The 16,962-nt window shown below is 39.4% G+C and overlaps 1 protein-coding gene across 1 annotated transcript in view; it reads left to right on the forward strand.

Moving 5' to 3' along the window:
• The window catches only part of dnah5 (dynein, axonemal, heavy chain 5), a 143,143-nt gene that overhangs the window by 26,130 nt on the left and 100,051 nt on the right, over positions 1-16,962 (forward strand). The window contains 25 exon segments of the mRNA XM_034102114.2: positions 272-490; positions 698-760; positions 1,076-1,314; positions 1,860-1,890; positions 1,892-2,008; positions 2,170-2,262; positions 2,533-2,732; positions 2,870-3,023; positions 3,130-3,293; positions 3,501-3,657; positions 6,255-6,467; positions 6,713-6,937; positions 8,117-8,289; positions 9,977-10,047; positions 10,392-10,499; positions 10,680-10,867; positions 11,733-11,927; positions 12,179-12,313; positions 12,475-12,582; positions 12,896-13,049; positions 13,319-13,465; positions 14,478-14,719; positions 15,170-15,346; positions 16,105-16,309; positions 16,562-16,704. Of these exon segments, the coding sequence (XP_033958005.1) occupies positions 272-490; positions 698-760; positions 1,076-1,314; positions 1,860-1,890; positions 1,892-2,008; positions 2,170-2,262; positions 2,533-2,732; positions 2,870-3,023; positions 3,130-3,293; positions 3,501-3,657; positions 6,255-6,467; positions 6,713-6,937; positions 8,117-8,289; positions 9,977-10,047; positions 10,392-10,499; positions 10,680-10,867; positions 11,733-11,927; positions 12,179-12,313; positions 12,475-12,582; positions 12,896-13,049; positions 13,319-13,465; positions 14,478-14,719; positions 15,170-15,346; positions 16,105-16,309; positions 16,562-16,704 (3,921 nt within the window).

A 16,962-nucleotide genomic window follows, 5' to 3' on the forward strand; every position in this document is an offset into this window, starting at 1 on the left:
AGTAGTCTACATGAATGCAATTCATGTGTACAGTATATAGCAGTTGAGTTTCAATAGCAATGTTTATAAATGAAGGTCACAGTACATGTTGCCTTTCAGTAATGTTTATGTAAGCCTATAGTTTGTGCTCTGTCAAAAGTGCAATAGCAATGCAGAGGAAATGCAGTAATTGAAACTTCACATAAATGTTTCATAACTTGCCAATGCTTTATTTATAATTGTATTTGATTTTATATATCAGTTGACTTTGTATATATTTCCCTTCTCACAGGAGTCCTATGCCATGCTTCATAAATATGACCTGTCAGTGGCAAAAGAGGAGGCCGATAAGGTGGATACGCTGCGTTACACCTGGGAGAAGCTTCTGTCCCGGACCACGGAGGTACAGAACGAGCTGGTGGCCCTGCAGCCCAACTTCAGAGGAGAGCTGGTCAGCAATGTGGAGACCTTCGTGGAAGACTGTCAACACTTTTACCAAGAGTATGACAAGGTAAATGAAAGTACAGACATAAAATGCAAGATGCAAATGCACACCCCTAAACACTTAATGCTTTAAGGCTTTTACAACTTCTGCAATTTATGAGACTGCAGTATCAAGTCATTAACTGGAGGTTTAGCAATAACGTTAGAAATATATTATCAACAAAAAAAGGAGTAGGGATGTACCCATGGACTTACTTTTTCTCCTCTGCCTCAGGATGGCCCCATGGTGGTGGGGCTAGCTCCTCAGGATGCCAGCGATAGACTCATCATGTTCCAGGTTTGTTATTGACAATATGAGTTTAGCATGATAGCTGAGTTCCTGATTTAGTCTTTCATCAAATGTGTTAGTTCTTTGGGTCTGAAAAATGACCTGGTTGCCTACAAAGCCAGTTTCAGGATAACTATGATCAAAGAAGGATATCTTTTTTTTAAATGATTTCATGTTGTATATTTCAATGATTCCAAATGACATATCTGTAATATGTTGTACTTAATCTACAATAGTTGAACAACAGTGTAACCTGTAGACACATGTCATTTGAAGTCCTGTTTTGATTTAGGATATTTTGTTGCCATTCTTCTCCTCCTTTAGAATCGATTTGACAACCTGTTCAGGAAGTACATCACTTACACAGGTGGAGAGGAGCTGTTTGGACTTCCTGTCACCCAGCATCCCCAGCTGTTGGAGATTAGGAAGCAGCTGGCTCTGCTGCAGAAGTTGTACGGCCTTTACAACAATGTCATTGAAACAGTCAATGGTTACTATGATATCCTCTGGGCTGACATCCATATTGAGAAGATCAATAATGAGCTACTGGACTTTCAGACGAGGTTAGACAGTTTTGTCGACTGTGACAGTAATGTGTATTCTTCATTTAGTTCACAGTGAAGTTTTAACACCTTCTGGCACTTTTTAATGTTATATATGGTCTATTATTCGACCCCCAACATCAGCCCTCTCCTATCTGGACTAAAATGTCCTTGCCCTGACGTTGCACTCTCTCCTCTACAAGGGTATATTTATTGTGCATCAGCTTCTGATTCAAGGTTTTCATTCTAGAGGTAAAAAGTTATTTGATATGCTTCTCACCTTGGTGTCCTCTTGGCAGTGTGAAACTAGTTGAAGGTTGTATGCATTGAGCAGTCATAAGGAATCTGCTGATGTGTTAGTTATATAAGACAGTTCAACTCCTTTTGATTGCAGAAATGCTGTCTTGTAATTTTAAGAAGTGTTACTCTGGCCTGGGTACACAGTACAACAGTGCTGGTGCATATGTGTCCCAAATGGATGCACATTAACTGCGGAGTTCATTTCAAATGTGAAAAGTTTGGTATTTACCATGAGTTTGTTGCTGATTGTATTCTTTAACTACCAGGTGTCGCAAACTGCCCCGTGCTCTAAAAGAGGTGGCAGGCTTTCATGGACTTGAAGAAAACAATAGATGAATTCAGTGAGTGCTGCCCCCTGCTGGAACTCATGACTAACAAAGCTATGATGACTCGCCACTGGAAGAGAATTACTGAGGTCAGTGAACATGCCACTGCAGTTACTAGCTATCATCACTATATTATCACAGTATCACAACTACTGTTAAACTTATGTAACAATAACAAACATCATAATAGTAAATGTTTTCTTGACATATACAGTAATTTGAACAACAAATCTATTCTGTTTGTGCCAAGGTTACTGGCCATGCCTTTGAGGTGGAAACTGAGACATTCAAGCTACGCAACATCATGGAGGCTCCTCTGCTCAAGTATAAGGAAGAGATTGAGGTAAGAATGCATTTTAGGCTTCCTATGCAGGCCAAGAGAAAGCTACAAAGTGTTTGTATGTCTATAGCATACAGTGAGTTAATTTCAAAAATGGATTTTATTTGTTTTTGATGGAATGTACACAGGTATAATCTACACTTTAACACACTATGACTCACTTTAATTCCCACTCTCACACATTGGCTTCAAATTGGCCCCAGATTGATGTTCTAGTATCATTTCCATATAGCCCATTAAATCTGTCAACACCACTTATGCGTCTTTACACAGGATATCTGTATCAGTGCGGTGAAAGAGCGTGATATTGAGCAGAAGCTGAAGCAGGTGATCGCTGAGTGGGACAACAAGACCTTTACGTTTGCCAACTTTAAAACCCGCGGGGAACTACTACTGAGAGGAGACAGTACATCAGAGATCATTACCAGCATGGAGGACAGCCTGATGGTTTTGGGGTCTCTCATGAGCAACAGGTGTGGTCATGTATTTGACTGCCTTGTAGACACAATCATACAAACTGTGTGACATAATGTTAGGCTTATCTATAAAATGGATTTGATTTTTTTTTGATGGAATGTACACAGGTATAATCATGTCATCTATGTCGTAGGTACAACACCCCGTTCAAAGCCCAGATTCAGAAGTGGGTTCAGAATCTTTCCAACACCACTGATATCATAGAAAACTGGATGACCGTCCAGAACCTTTGGATCTACCTGGAGGCTGTGTTTGTGGGCGGAGACATTGCTAAACAGCTGCCTAAGGTGAATTATGTCTGTTCATATGAGTGTGGTATTTGCATTGCAACTGGATTTTAGTAAAAAGAAAATAAATAAATACAGCCCCCTATATTCTCTCAACCATTTTTAGGAAGCAAAACGTTTCTCCAACATCGACAAATCATGGGTGAAGATCATGATGCGAGCCCACGAGATGCCCAATGTAGTACAGTCCTGTGTGGGGGATGAGACTATGGGACAGCTGCTTCCTCACCTCCTCGAACAGCTGGAGATCTGCCAGAAGTCACTTACAGGGTGGGTAAAAAGGAGTAAAATCTTAAACAACTCGCATCTCAAAACATATGAAGGCTTGAAGTGAGAGTAGTTCAAACAGTATTCAAAAGGCAGAGAATGCTTTGCTGCCAACTACTGTCCTGTGTATTATGCTTTCAAACACAAGATGCCTTGAGACAAAATATAAAAGGTAACATTTTCTTTTTTTACAATTCTGTGTGTAAACAGCTATTTGGAGAAGAAGCGTCTGCTGTTTCCTCGTTTCTTCTTTGTCTCTGACCCTGCCCTGCTGGAAATCCTGGGCCAGGCGTCTGATTCCCACACCATCCAGGCTCACCTTCTCAACGTCTTTGACAACATCAAATGTGTCCGATTCCATGACAAGGTACACTCTAAAAACAAATGCCTTGGCTCAACAAAGAAAATCAACGCAACAGTTTGCATCAATGGTTATTTGAGTTAGGGCAGAAGGCTTTTCCTCTACAATCAGAGGTGTTTTTAATTACCACTTACTTAATAATTGGTAGCATAAACACAAGTTTTGAAGTTGATTACTCAAAGATTAAGTTGTTCCAATTTGTTTTACCGTATGATTTAAAAGGAATTTTAAGTTGTATGTACTTAATTACCATCATTGTGAACACACGTTTTTAAGTTGACAACCATTTATAAATTAAGTTGCTCCAAATATATTGTATTCAATCGTTTTTTTTCTTAGCTTTTTCATGTTTTTGCCTTTAAAGAAATTAATTAATTTATTCCACAACAAAAATATTAGGCAATTAACTTTTTATTTTGAACTGCAGTTGTTTATTTCAACACATGATGTTTCAATCTGGAGAGAATTAATTTAGTTTGAACATTTATTGACACATGCCATATGATAAGGTGCATGAACACCTGAAATCACAGCTGACTGCAGGAGAGAGGAGAACCATTTTATAGTTTGGCTGCAGCACGTTGATTGGCTGCTGGAGAATGAGGTGAAATGTAATAGGTTAAAGAGAACGCCTGTGATGAGCTGATTATATGCAGCAGCGGAGTGAATGTACATACACCCAGTCTTCCTGAAATAACTTGCGCTGAGCTTCATTTAAATCTTGAAAAAAAAGATAAATAACACAAATTTAAACACATTAGCCATATTACCATGGGACATGGGGACACAGCAAATAAATGCTGCCATCACAACGAAGTTAGAGGCCTTTGCATATTTAAAACCAGTGCCAAATATGTAAAATCTGTAAAGTCTTTGTAAAACTACAGAAACAAACTCTCAATGGCCACCAATCTGCAGATCACACACATACATTTGAAAAAATATGTAACAAAGATGTTTACACTGCCGACAGTCATTATTTCAAACAGTATGAACACATTTAACGCAGAATGCTTGCTCATTCATTTGTTTCCCTTGACCACGATGGTTGCCATCGTATGGTCAGATCCTGGGTGGACCGGTCACTGATGAAGGCGATATTCATGTCCTTTTGAAGCACATTAAAAAGTATGCAATTACCCAATTCATTATCTCTTATGCGCTAACCTATTATTTAAACTCTCACTCTTAGTGAATTCAGAGCCATTATTACCAGCTGCTAAAGCAACGTTGGTATTGTTTTCACCTATTGAGTCTGCATGTGTGTGTCGTCATGGCAATGTGGTCCTGAAGACACACAGAAGTGGTTTTGAGTACTTTGCCTAGTGTTTAAATGCATGTGGACAGATTTTGTCAATCCAAACCGTGCAAGTTTTAGTGTATCTTCTCATCTTTTTTGCAGGTTCCATACAATATTTGAACTGGTTAAGAAGAGCAGAAGCCACTTTTCAAATTGTACACAATCCTTTTCCCATGCCATTGCTGTCAACACCTATCCATGCTGAACATTGCTAAGATATTATTGATTGGGGTGTGGCCAAAAGTGCAATATGCTTAAAATGTAACTGACAGAGAGCAGTGCTTTTGTCCCGTGGATTTGATGTTATTTCAAGATTTTTAATTACGCCGCTAAACTCCTTGAAAAGGTCCTCTTCCTTTTCTCCAAGGTACACGACAAGGCAGCGGATGGCTATAGTTCTCTGCGCACTTCATTTGTATTGTGCTATTTTTGAAAAAGGAAAAAAAGAGAAATGACCTAAATGAATATATTCTGAACTGCCAACAACTTGCATTTCAATGACAACTCTAAATAACGATCCTACCTCAAGAAGCATGTCCTTGATCTGCTTCACAGAGATTCATTTTTAATAAAAAGCGATATCACAATAGCAACCAAAGTATTTTTACGCTCACAGTAGCCTCTACTACTTTGTATCCTCTCACAGAACTATTCACAGTTCAAAGGCTACTCATTTTGGTCAAACAGTAATTTGCCTATACAGTGCAACTACAAGGCTATACTGTATTTGAATGATAAAAGATGACACTCACCTTAAAATGTCCTTTGTATAGTATTTCTATTTGTCTTAACTGTCGGAGCTTGTCCAGGCATGTTAAGTGGGAGTGGACTTGAAATCCTAAACTCAAGGTGTAGAACAATTAAGTTATCAATTCAATTGCATTACTTATTACAACTTGAATTTTGTTTTAAGTCAATTAACGCAGAAATCAGAGTTCAAATTACACACAATATTAAGTTGATGTAATTACCAACATTATTACGTCAACACAACTTATAAATTAATGTTTGCAACTTAAAATGTTTATCTAAATCAATTAACTCACATTTTTATCTTGCAACCATGCATTTAATTAAGTGGAGGTGAAAGGTCGCCTGAATTCGTTTTTAGAGTGTTCATTTATTGTTTTTACTACACACTTGGCTTTTTGCTTTGTCAATTTCACATGAAAACGGTATCTTTCAAACCCTCTAACAAGATGGTCTGGAGGGAAAATAGATAGAAACAAACCAGATACAATGAAATACCATGACATAAAGGGATTATTCGCCTGCAATCATGAAAATATTGAATCTTTCTCAGATATACGACCGTATTATGGCTGTGTCATCACGGGAAGGGGAGACAGTGGATCTGGAGCGTCCTATCACAGCAGAGGGGAATGTCGAGGTTTGGCTCAATGCTTTGCTGAAGGAATCCCAGAGGTCTTTGCACCTGGTGATCCGACAGGCTGCGCTGACCATCCAGGAATCTGGCTTTCAGCTCATCGACTTTCTCAACTCCTTCCCTGCTCAGGTAGTTCTAAGCTGGATTCAAATAAGTGGTTTCAAAACACTGTACTTGAAATGTTTTCTGGGATATTCTTTATTTTTTAACACCGTTTTTCTTCCTTAACATAATTCCTGTAACTTTCTGCTTTAAAATCTGTATTCAGTTTCTTAGTGGTACAAATTTGATTACAATTGTTTTGATTGAGTCAAAGTTGAATGTCGGTACATTTGATTTCACGCAATGATTACATATTGTTGTCCTTGATCTAGGTGGGCTTGCTAGGTATTCAGATGATATGGACAAGGGACTCTGAAGAGGCCCTGACCAATTCTCGATATGATCGCCGCATCATGGCAAAGACCAACCAGCTGTTCCTGGATCTGCTCAACACACTGATTGACATGACAACAAGAGACTTAGGGGCTGTGGAGAGGACAAAGTACGAGACCCTCATCACCATCCATGTCCACCAGAGGGACATATTTGATGACCTGGTGAGTATTTTGTTAATCATTTACTACTACTTGACTTGTTGTATAATGGCTCAGTGTACTGAAGTACATTTGACCATAGAAACAAGCTCTGTTCATTATTATATAATCAGAATCCCCTGATCAAGACGGCTGTCCTTTTGTAAAACGCATTTGGTATACAGCTACCACGGGGTCAGGTGTTTGACCGTTTGGCTCCCAAAAGTAAATTATATCAGACATAAAGTCTTCAAAGCATTTTTGTATTGGCAGCCAAGTCATATTTAGTATACCTACAGAGAGTAGTGTCTTTGAAGTCTCAGCTCAAGGCACAGTACATTGTCTGACTGGTCTCCAAGGTTAATAAAATAAGTATACGGTAAAACATCTTGGACGTGTATTTTATTATATAATCCCCTTGTACCTGTAACGATTTATTTTCCTCCAGGCTTAACTGTTACGGTACGTCGCGTCCACACGGTTCCGTCACGTGCTTCAACGGAGACGCTTCCCATTCACTTTGAATGGGGTGACGTCACGTCGCTTTGCCTCCGTTGCTCGCTTCGAAAGTTGAGAAAAGTTCAACTTTTCAAGCGTCGACGGAAGCGCCTGCCAATCAAATCATATGCCAGTACAAGCGCTAGCCAATCAAACCGCGTGCTTGTGTGTCCGGGAAGGAGATGAATGTGATTGGTTGTTGGTCGCGCGCCAGACACGCCCACCGGCAAGCTTCAACGCGACGGAACCGAGTGGACGTACCGTTAACCCTCTCCTATCCTATTCTCTGTTCACTCCATGTACTATTTTCTTACCCGTCTCCTTGACTTGCTTCTTTCCTCGCATCCATCTCACCTCTCCTTTCCCTTCCTTTCAACTCAATATCATCTCATGACCTCTAACCTCTTTTATTTTATCCTTCCCACTACCTGCCCTTCCCCCTTTTTAAATATAACCTCCTTTTAACCTCATGCCTCCTCATGCATCCTTTCCTTTCAACTATCCTACCCTCTTTCTTCCTGCTTTTATCCCCCCCTTTCATCACTCCCTGAATGGTGCCCTTCAATTTTCTATTCTTGACTTGCCCTCTTCACTCTCCCCGTTCTCTCCATCCTTTTAACTTGCTTCCCACTTCTCCCTCATCTTTTCATGCCTCTTCTCTTTGTCACTTCTTCATACTTTACTCCCTTCCCTTTCTCTCTGCAGTGCCGGCTCCATGTCAAAAGCCCCAGTGACTTTGAGTGGCTGAAGCAGTGTCGTTTCTACTTCAATGAGGACTCCGAAAAGATGATCATTAACATCACAGATGTGGCCACTGTCTACCAGAATGAATTCTTGGGCTGCACTGAAAGGCTTGTCATCACCCCGTTGACTGACAGGTAGAAAACACAGTTCACACACAAACACTCTCATAAAAACACGATCGATGGTACATATGTAGCAGCAAATATTGCAAAATGATAAAAGACACACATAATCATAGTTTTAGAACCAACCAAGTGTGTATGTTTTGTCAGGGTAGTAATGGTTCCAATTAAGGTTGGTTAAAAGCTGTCTAAAGCTTTTGGAACACCTTCCCCCCGCACATTACTGATAGTGAAATTAGGGGGGGGGGGGCTGCATTTGAATTTTTTTTTTACTTTCTTGAAATGGACAATCTCAAGAATCCTGAATCCTTTACATAGCGATTGGCCAGTTTTTTTCATTCTGAACAAAATCATCCTGAAATAAATCCTTAATAATAACTCCTGCAAGGAGAAAAAAAAGGTATTTCTTACTTTCTCTAAATATGGCAACTGCCAAGACAGAGTACAATCAATTCCTTATATGAGCCTTTAAACTGTGGCCTCCCTACCACCTGGAATGCCCTCAACATCGATCTAAAGACATCCACCCAGTCCACAACCATTTTTGAAAAGTCCACCTCACTCTTCAAAGAGTTACTTCTCTAACATATAGGTAACTTCACTCGCTTTTATTTGGGATATAGTAAACAGTTTCATCATATCATCAGTCAATTTCTATTGGGTTACAGTTTTTTATGGCTGACTAGTTACTGGAATTAGGGAGACGGGGGACAGGGGACAGAGAAGAGAACAAATGAGACTGGAGGAGTTGGCAATCTTCCACAGTGGTCACAAACTCTGTCACTGGCATAGAGAGAGGAGGAGTCTCAGAGTGTGAGGGAGGCGGAATCCCAGCTACAGTTACTGACGCACTAACAGAAACAGAGAGGGAAATGAGAGAACAAGCAGAGACAAGGAGAAAGAGATGAGAGGAGACAGCAGCAGGGGGAGAGCTACCAGAAGACAGCAGCTGTCTAAAGAAGTGCCACGCTGGACTTATGGCTAAAGGCGCAATGACCGCCCGGATTTTCTCACTGCTTTCTATCCCTTCTTGAAACAGTATCTTCTTTGGTTAGTTTGTGCTGTGCTGCTTTTCATTCTCCAACCTTTGTCTTTACTCTTCCAAACGGGATGAGGTGGCAAAATGCATGAAGGACATGTAATATAATAGACACAAAGTGGTAAAGGTAGACTTGGTATCACATGAAAGCAAAACTACAACAAAATCAGTGGGAGATAATTGATGTTACAGTGGTCTAAGTTGTTCTACTGAAAGATGCATCATTTCTTGCGAGCCCAGTTTTATCGAGTCCAGCCATGCTGTAAAAAGAGAAAACAGTGTCCGGGGTCAGGTTATTCTCTCGAGTGAAGTGTCCTTGAGCAAGGTACTGAATCCTTACCAGCTTATTGGGCAGAATTCTCTAGCTGTGTCTGACCTCCAACCTCTCTTTGAAGAATCAAATCATATTTGTTTTATTCTGTGATAAATAACATTCGAGAGAAGATATAAACGACCTTGTGAGGAAGCACATTTGTAAAACTTGTACAGGCAAATTCGGAGAAACCAGAAAGACATTTTTTATCCTCATAAACTCATCCTCATCACAGTTGATTTGTTTTATATTGTTATGGAGTAAAGCGCATTTAAAGCGTATTAATTGCCTACCCTAGTTCCAACCTTACTATGTCTATGAAACTTTTCTCCTGTCTGTTTGGTCAGGTGCTACATTACCCTCGCCCAGGCTCTCGGTATGAGTATGGGGGGGGCCCCTGCTGGTCCTGCAGGAACAGGTAAGACTTGAGCATGCAGTACATGTCACAATTGTGGGAGATTGTCCCTAACATACATGTTTCTGCTCCTGTAGTATAATAAGTCTATGTTTTTGTTGCTTAAGTATGTTGGTCTTTTATAGCACATTTTAATTTATCCAGAATACTTTATATTGTGTATTATTTGTTATATATGTCATTTCTACTAGATATGTTTATATTTGCTGTTTCTTGTTTTTATTTAATTATGTTTATTCTTTATTCCACCTTTTAAATATTATAATGCCTGAACACATTGCTGCTCCAACAGAGAGCTTTAGTCAGTTAATAATTCCATAGCATAATGTTGCACCTCATTTTATTAGGTAAGACAGAGACCACAAAGGACATGGGCCGCTGTCTTGGAAAGTATGTTGTGGTCTTCAACTGTTCTGACCAGATGGACTTCAGAGGCTTGGGAAGAATATTCAAAGGTAAGAGTCACAAGGAAAATTGGTGCAAACATTTTATGGCAAAAAAATCAGAACCATAAAGGATATAGGGATGGATTTCTTTAAAAGGGATTGGTGGTTTGGGATGAGTGATGAGGAAAACAAAGAGACAGTTGATTATATTTTAATATTTTGGATCTTTCGCATGTGTCTGATATCCAGGTTTGGCTCAGTCTGGTTCGTGGGGCTGCTTTGACGAGTTCAACCGCATCGACCTCCCAGTTTTGTCGGTGGCAGCCCAGCAGATCGCAATAGTTCTCACCTGCAAAAAGGAACGTCGCAAAAACTTTGTCTTCACTGATGGAGACACTGTGGAAATGAGCCCCGAGTTTGGCATCTTCCTTACTATGGTCAGTGACACAACACTACTATTCTCTTGTAAAGAAATGATAACAAATCGAAATAAACTGCTATTAATGTTCTACTGATACTCAGGATCTTTTATTTCCGTTGCTGGTTTTACAGCTGTGGAATACATTTAATTCAGAATGCATTTGGAGAGCATGCAATGTATCGCAGATAATACAGTTTGATAGATTTAATGATAAACTGAAACCTGTCCCATGTCTTATATCACCATTTGTACAACATAAAACACAAAGATCTGCTTCTTTTAAATGATATTATCCAGTGTTCTTTATCATACAGTAATAGTTTGATCAATGTATCTTGTTGGCACAGTTATCCCAAGGCAAGTCATTCAATGGAAAACAGAGCATTAGTTGCCTCATGTGGGCAGAGGGGTCAGAGATTATTCTCGCTTCTGTCTTTACCGTGTGCGTGCACATGTGTGATCAAAGGCAGGCTCTGTGTAGAGGAGAGCCTAAGCTCTGGCCATAGGGATTTAACTAACTGAATGATAGTGTTCGCTATGAACGTTAATGATGTTCTAGTATTAACTTAAGATGCTGTGTAGTTTTTTTCACGAGTACATTACATAATGTATTTGTGCTGTATTTGTTCTTAAATGTCGTTTGCTTTTAATCTGTAAAGCACTTTGAATCGCCACGTGCTGAAAAGTGCTATATAAATAAAATTGCATTGCCTTGCCTTGCCTATGCTGTAAATTACACAAACTGCATACACCTGCTGTACGTTCTTCTGTATAATATCCTGTAAAATGATTTGTTCAATATGCAATGATAAATGTTCTCACAAATATGGTTATAGTGTTTACCCCATTTCAAACTCATATTTTTTCTCCTGTATAATCAGAACCCAGGTTATGCCGGTCGCCAGGAGCTTCCTGAGAACCTGAAGATCAACTTCCGCTCTGTGGCCATGATGGTTCCTGACCGTCAGATCATCATAAGGGTAAAACTGGCCAGTTGTGGGTTTATAGACAACATGGAGCTGGCCCGCAAGTTCTTCACTCTGTACAAGCTGTGTGAGGAACAACTCTCCAAACAGGTAAAACCATGAGTGCGAAAAAAACATGTTTTCGCAAATAAAATCAACATTTGACTTTTTTTTCTCCAGTATTGCTCATGTTATACATTTTTTTTGAAAAGTGCAACATTTCTGATTTCAAACATATAATCTTTTTAATATTTACATTTGCAATTATTTTAAGATTATTACAATAATTTAAAATGCTTGTTATTCAGGTTTGAAACATATCCTGATGAATGACATCTAAATTGTTTCCTGGGATTGTCCAGGTGCACTATGACTTTGGCCTACGGAACATCCTTTCAGTGCTGCGAACACTGGGAGCAGCCAAGCGAGCCAACCCCAGTGACACAGAGTCCACCATCGTCATGAGGGTCCTCAGGGACATGAACTTATCAAAGCTGGTCAGTCTAGAATAGCATAGAATACAATAGAACCTCTAATAGATCATCTGTTTTGCAAAAATTGAAGATAGACTCACCAGAGGATCAAAGATAGATTTCACACGAGTGATACTCAGTGTTTTCTGCACGTTTATGTCTATCTGCATGTTTTTGTTTGTTAGATTGATGAGGATGAGCCGCTCTTCCTGAGCCTGATCGAGGACCTTTTCCCTGGTATCCAACTTGATAAAGCAGGCTATCCAGAACTAGAGGCTGCCATCGACTTACAGGTAGGGGAGGGGTGAGGGATGAGTTTGTGTATGTATGCCTGGGAGAGAGAAATGGCAGAAAGGACACAGACAAAGGTAAACAGAGTTTAGAGAGAGAAATGAGGAGGATGGCTTTAATCAGCCAAAAGACTAATGGACTGTTAGACAGCTGTATACAGTATTTCATGTCACTTTTAAATGCGTCCAGATATAGCACCCAAAGAAATACGAATGGGTCACTTACCATTAAAGAGGCCAAAGACGTGAAGTATGTGCCTTCATTCATCCATGTTCAACTGGTAAATATTTGTACACTGTTATTATGCTCCGACAGGTTGAGGACGCAGGTCTGATCATACATCCTCCCTGGAAGCTGAAGGTCATCCAGCTGTTTGAGACTCAGAGGGTCCGTCATGGCATGATGGCCCTGGGGCCAAGTGGGGCTGGAAAGACAACTTGCATACACACATTGATGAAAGCAATGACAGGTAGGTTTTAGTGCAAGAGATACAAACAAGATAACTGGCAGGCATTGAACAGGTTTTTCTGTGACAGTCACAACCTCACAAGTTGTTTATAAGTATTTATTTTGTATGCATATTTTAGTTTTAATATATTTGAGGTGTAAGATATACTTACGAATGTTAATAAGTGAATCCAATCCATTTGATTTCTATAGCACATTTAAAAACAACAGAGTTGAACAAAGTGCTGTACATCAATGAATGTTTCTGTCAATGTCTTTTCTCACTCCTAGAGTGTGGTCAGCCTCACAAAGAAATGCGCATGAACCCGAAAGCCATCACAGCTCCTCAGATGTTTGGTCGATTAGATGTGGCGACCAATGACTGGACTGACGGCATCTTTTCTACACTTTGGAGGAAAACCCTGAAAGCAAAGAAAGGTAAGGCTGCTTACTCAAAGGTGGTTGCCTACTTGAAGGTGAGCTCTGCTGACATTAACAAATAATATACTACTTTGATGAAAAACACTTGGAAATAAGCATTTATTGCAGAGACTACTAACACGTGTAAATGAAATCATATTTTACGTAACTTTGAGAATATCTAATTTTTGTATTTGTTTGGTGATCAATTTCAAATTGGCAGACACCAAATAATGAATATGCATGCTCTAGGATTGACCCAAATATCTTCAGGTACCACAGGTGTGGTTCGTAGGAAACTCAACAAAAGCTACAGTAACTGTTTAACTGGCAAATGAGAAAATATGGTTCCATAACAGCCCCCTGTCTGTCGAGTTAACATAAGAGTGATAGGGAAAACAAAACAGGGATCCCCTGATTTAAGACATTATTTCTCAAATAATGAGTTTTTTTCTTTTCCTTAGTGAAACCAGAATGTTATTACGTTGCAGAGAAGTTTAATTATCATGGGACCTCACTGTGTCTATAGTTCAAAGCAGCACACACGGCTGTTTTATCTTCCTGCTCAGTTCTAACACTTCATTAAAAATGTATGTATGGATTGGTATGCGTATACATTATGTGTGCTTGCTTTTATGTTTGCAAAATATGCATCTGATGTACTCAGTTAAAGTTATCGTGCATTTTGGATGCATTTCATACTGTATGTTGTTGAGCAGACAGGAATCCAGCTTAGAAAGTAGACTATTAAAGGTTTTGTCTCCTGAGTGAAATATCTTAGGAGAAATTAAATACTTAGTGAAAATAGGCAGTATCCATATTGTGATTTCTTGTTTCTTACTTTAGAAGAGGAAGTCTATTTTCAATCTTCTATTTTACTAATAATTCTGGTGCCACCTTTTCTGTGAACTAAAAGCATTTTCAGATGCCTTTCATCCTGTAAATGGTACATTAAGGTGAAAGCACGGACCAGGAATCCTTTTACATTCATATCCATGTAGATAAACCAAAACACTATTTTCTGTCTCAGGTGAGCACATCTGGATCGTCCTGGATGGACCAGTTGATGCAATCTGGATTGAGAACCTAAACTCAGTTTTGGACGACAACAGAACACTCACACTGGCAAATGGAGACCGTATACCCATGGCACCCAACTGTAAAGTGGTTTTCGAGCCACATAACATTGACAATGCCTCCCCAGCCACTGTCTCACGCAATGGCATGGTGTTCATGAGCTCTTCCGTGCTCAACTGGAGCCCCATACTGGAGGTGAGTTAACTGTTTAAATATAATCTGTTGTTTCCTACACAGAAATATTCAATTGTGGTTCTTACGTTACGGTATATAACATATTATGAAAGCAACATGACTAGATCAAAACTAGATCTGGGACACATTTGGCTAGTCGATGCACCCCAGGGATATATAATATGCCTATTCATGTATTGTGTGTTTAAAATATGGCTTTAACGAATGCAATACATATCATAATCACCATATTAAAAACTCTGTTTAACCTAGAGTTGGATCTGACTATTCATACAGCAAGATACATTGTAATCAGTTGTCTTAATTTAGAGGACTTGACATTTCTGCTGCATCTAAGAACAAACATCACACAAGCTGGGCTTTTTAACAGGACCTACACACTGTTGTGTGAGACTAATGTTATTTACGTCCTCTTGACTACAATGATGTGATTGTTTTTCTCTCTTTCAGGGCTGGTTGAAAAAACGTGTCCCCCAGGAAGCAGAGGTGCTGAGAGAACTGTTCTCCTCCTCCTTTGCTGAGCTCTACCGCTTTAGTGTGCAGTCACTAGAGTTTAAGATGGACATGCTGGAGGCCTTTGTCATCATGCAGTGCATCAACATGCTGCAGGGACTCATACCACAAAAGGTAAGGTTACAGCTGTTCTGAATTCCCATCCATGGGACCGACTGTACTGCATCTTCTAATGATCGAGGTACATCCTACGCTCTAAAGAAAATGATTGCTGGTATGAAAGGGAGAATTCAAATAGATAAGACATTTTGAATCATTTGCTGTTCTTAGGAAAAGACAAAACTGTTGAATGATATTAGAAAAACACTTATTGTTGGATCTGTAATCCATCATATACTTTAATTACATCAGGTTGTGAAGTTTAAACAGATGGTAGCTCGTTAATGCAAAGAGAAGGGATTCAATTAAAAATATATAACTCTTTTGCACAGTCCAATCTAAGTGAAACTTTTTATAGTCATACAGACAACACTGCTGGAGCTATATGAGTCCTACTTGTGCCCACTATGCATAATAATAGATTCGTCTTTTTATCGTGTTCGTTTTAAAGGTCATTGGGTAGGCAACTGTCAACACAACAGTAGTACTGTTGATGAGTAATAATTAGACGAATTAATACACACTCAAATGGTTAAGTGGCATAATTTCTCTGTAGATGAGAACACTGTGGATTCAATACATTATTTGAGGGTCTGTGCAACTTTTTTTAAGCATCTATTATGACCATGTCAGATGTTTTGTGCACTTTGTTACATACTGTAATAGATGGAACTCATCAGGGTCATACTTTTCTCTATAAAATAAACTTCAGTAGAAGGTTAATGTGGATGCTTTAACAAAGTCCTTGATCTAAATTGACTGTTACTCTCCAGGAGCAGTGTGGCGAGATTTCCAGAGAGCACCTGGAGCGGCTGTACGTCTTTGCCCTAATGTGGAGCACTGGAGCATTACTTGAACTGGATGACCGGAGGAAGATGGAGATCTGGCTCAGAGGGAACAATGATATCCCTCTTAACTTGCCAGACATTCCTCCTGACAGCGAGAACACCATGTTTGACTACCATGTCACAGCAGATGGTATGCATGCATTGATTAACAGATGTTATCGCCTGTACATTAGATGAAATTAAAAAAATTAAAAACATTCAGGAAATATTGATGCTGCTTCATGACAAGCAGACGCATCATGCCTCATGTTGTTCTAAATGTTGCCGTAGGTGTCAGTTTTTCAAAACTTACTGTGAAATTCATTTTGAATTGGAAGACAGTTTGCACATGTCATATTTTGTACTAATCTGTCTTTTTTGTGCCCATTTCTTCTTCTTCCAGGTCAGTGGGTCCACTGGAGCACCAGAGTAGAGGAGTATGTTTATCCTTCAGAATTCACCCCAGAGTACAGCTCCATCTTGGTGCCCAATGTGGACAATGTTAGAACAGACTTTCTAATACAGACCATCGCCAAGCAGGGCAAGGTGAGTTTGCTGAAAGTATAGCTGTGTACTGCCTGTCAGAAACAATGGCTACATCCATTAAAATACCTTTTAGTATAAATTTAGCATTATACATGTTCATCGACTGAAACGTTGACTTACTGTATGTTTCAAGGGACTCAAAAGGAGGAACAGGCACATCTAGAACATACATGTCTGTGTTCATAGCTTATTTTAAGGGTTTTGTAGGTTAGCGGCCATTGAATGTGTTCTCCATTGAGTGTATAATGCTTCATTACA

The sequence above is a fragment of the Pseudochaenichthys georgianus genome, chromosome 16 (genome assembly GCF_902827115.2).
Source record: "Pseudochaenichthys georgianus chromosome 16, fPseGeo1.2, whole genome shotgun sequence".
NCBI lineage: Eukaryota > Metazoa > Chordata > Actinopteri > Perciformes > Channichthyidae > Pseudochaenichthys > Pseudochaenichthys georgianus.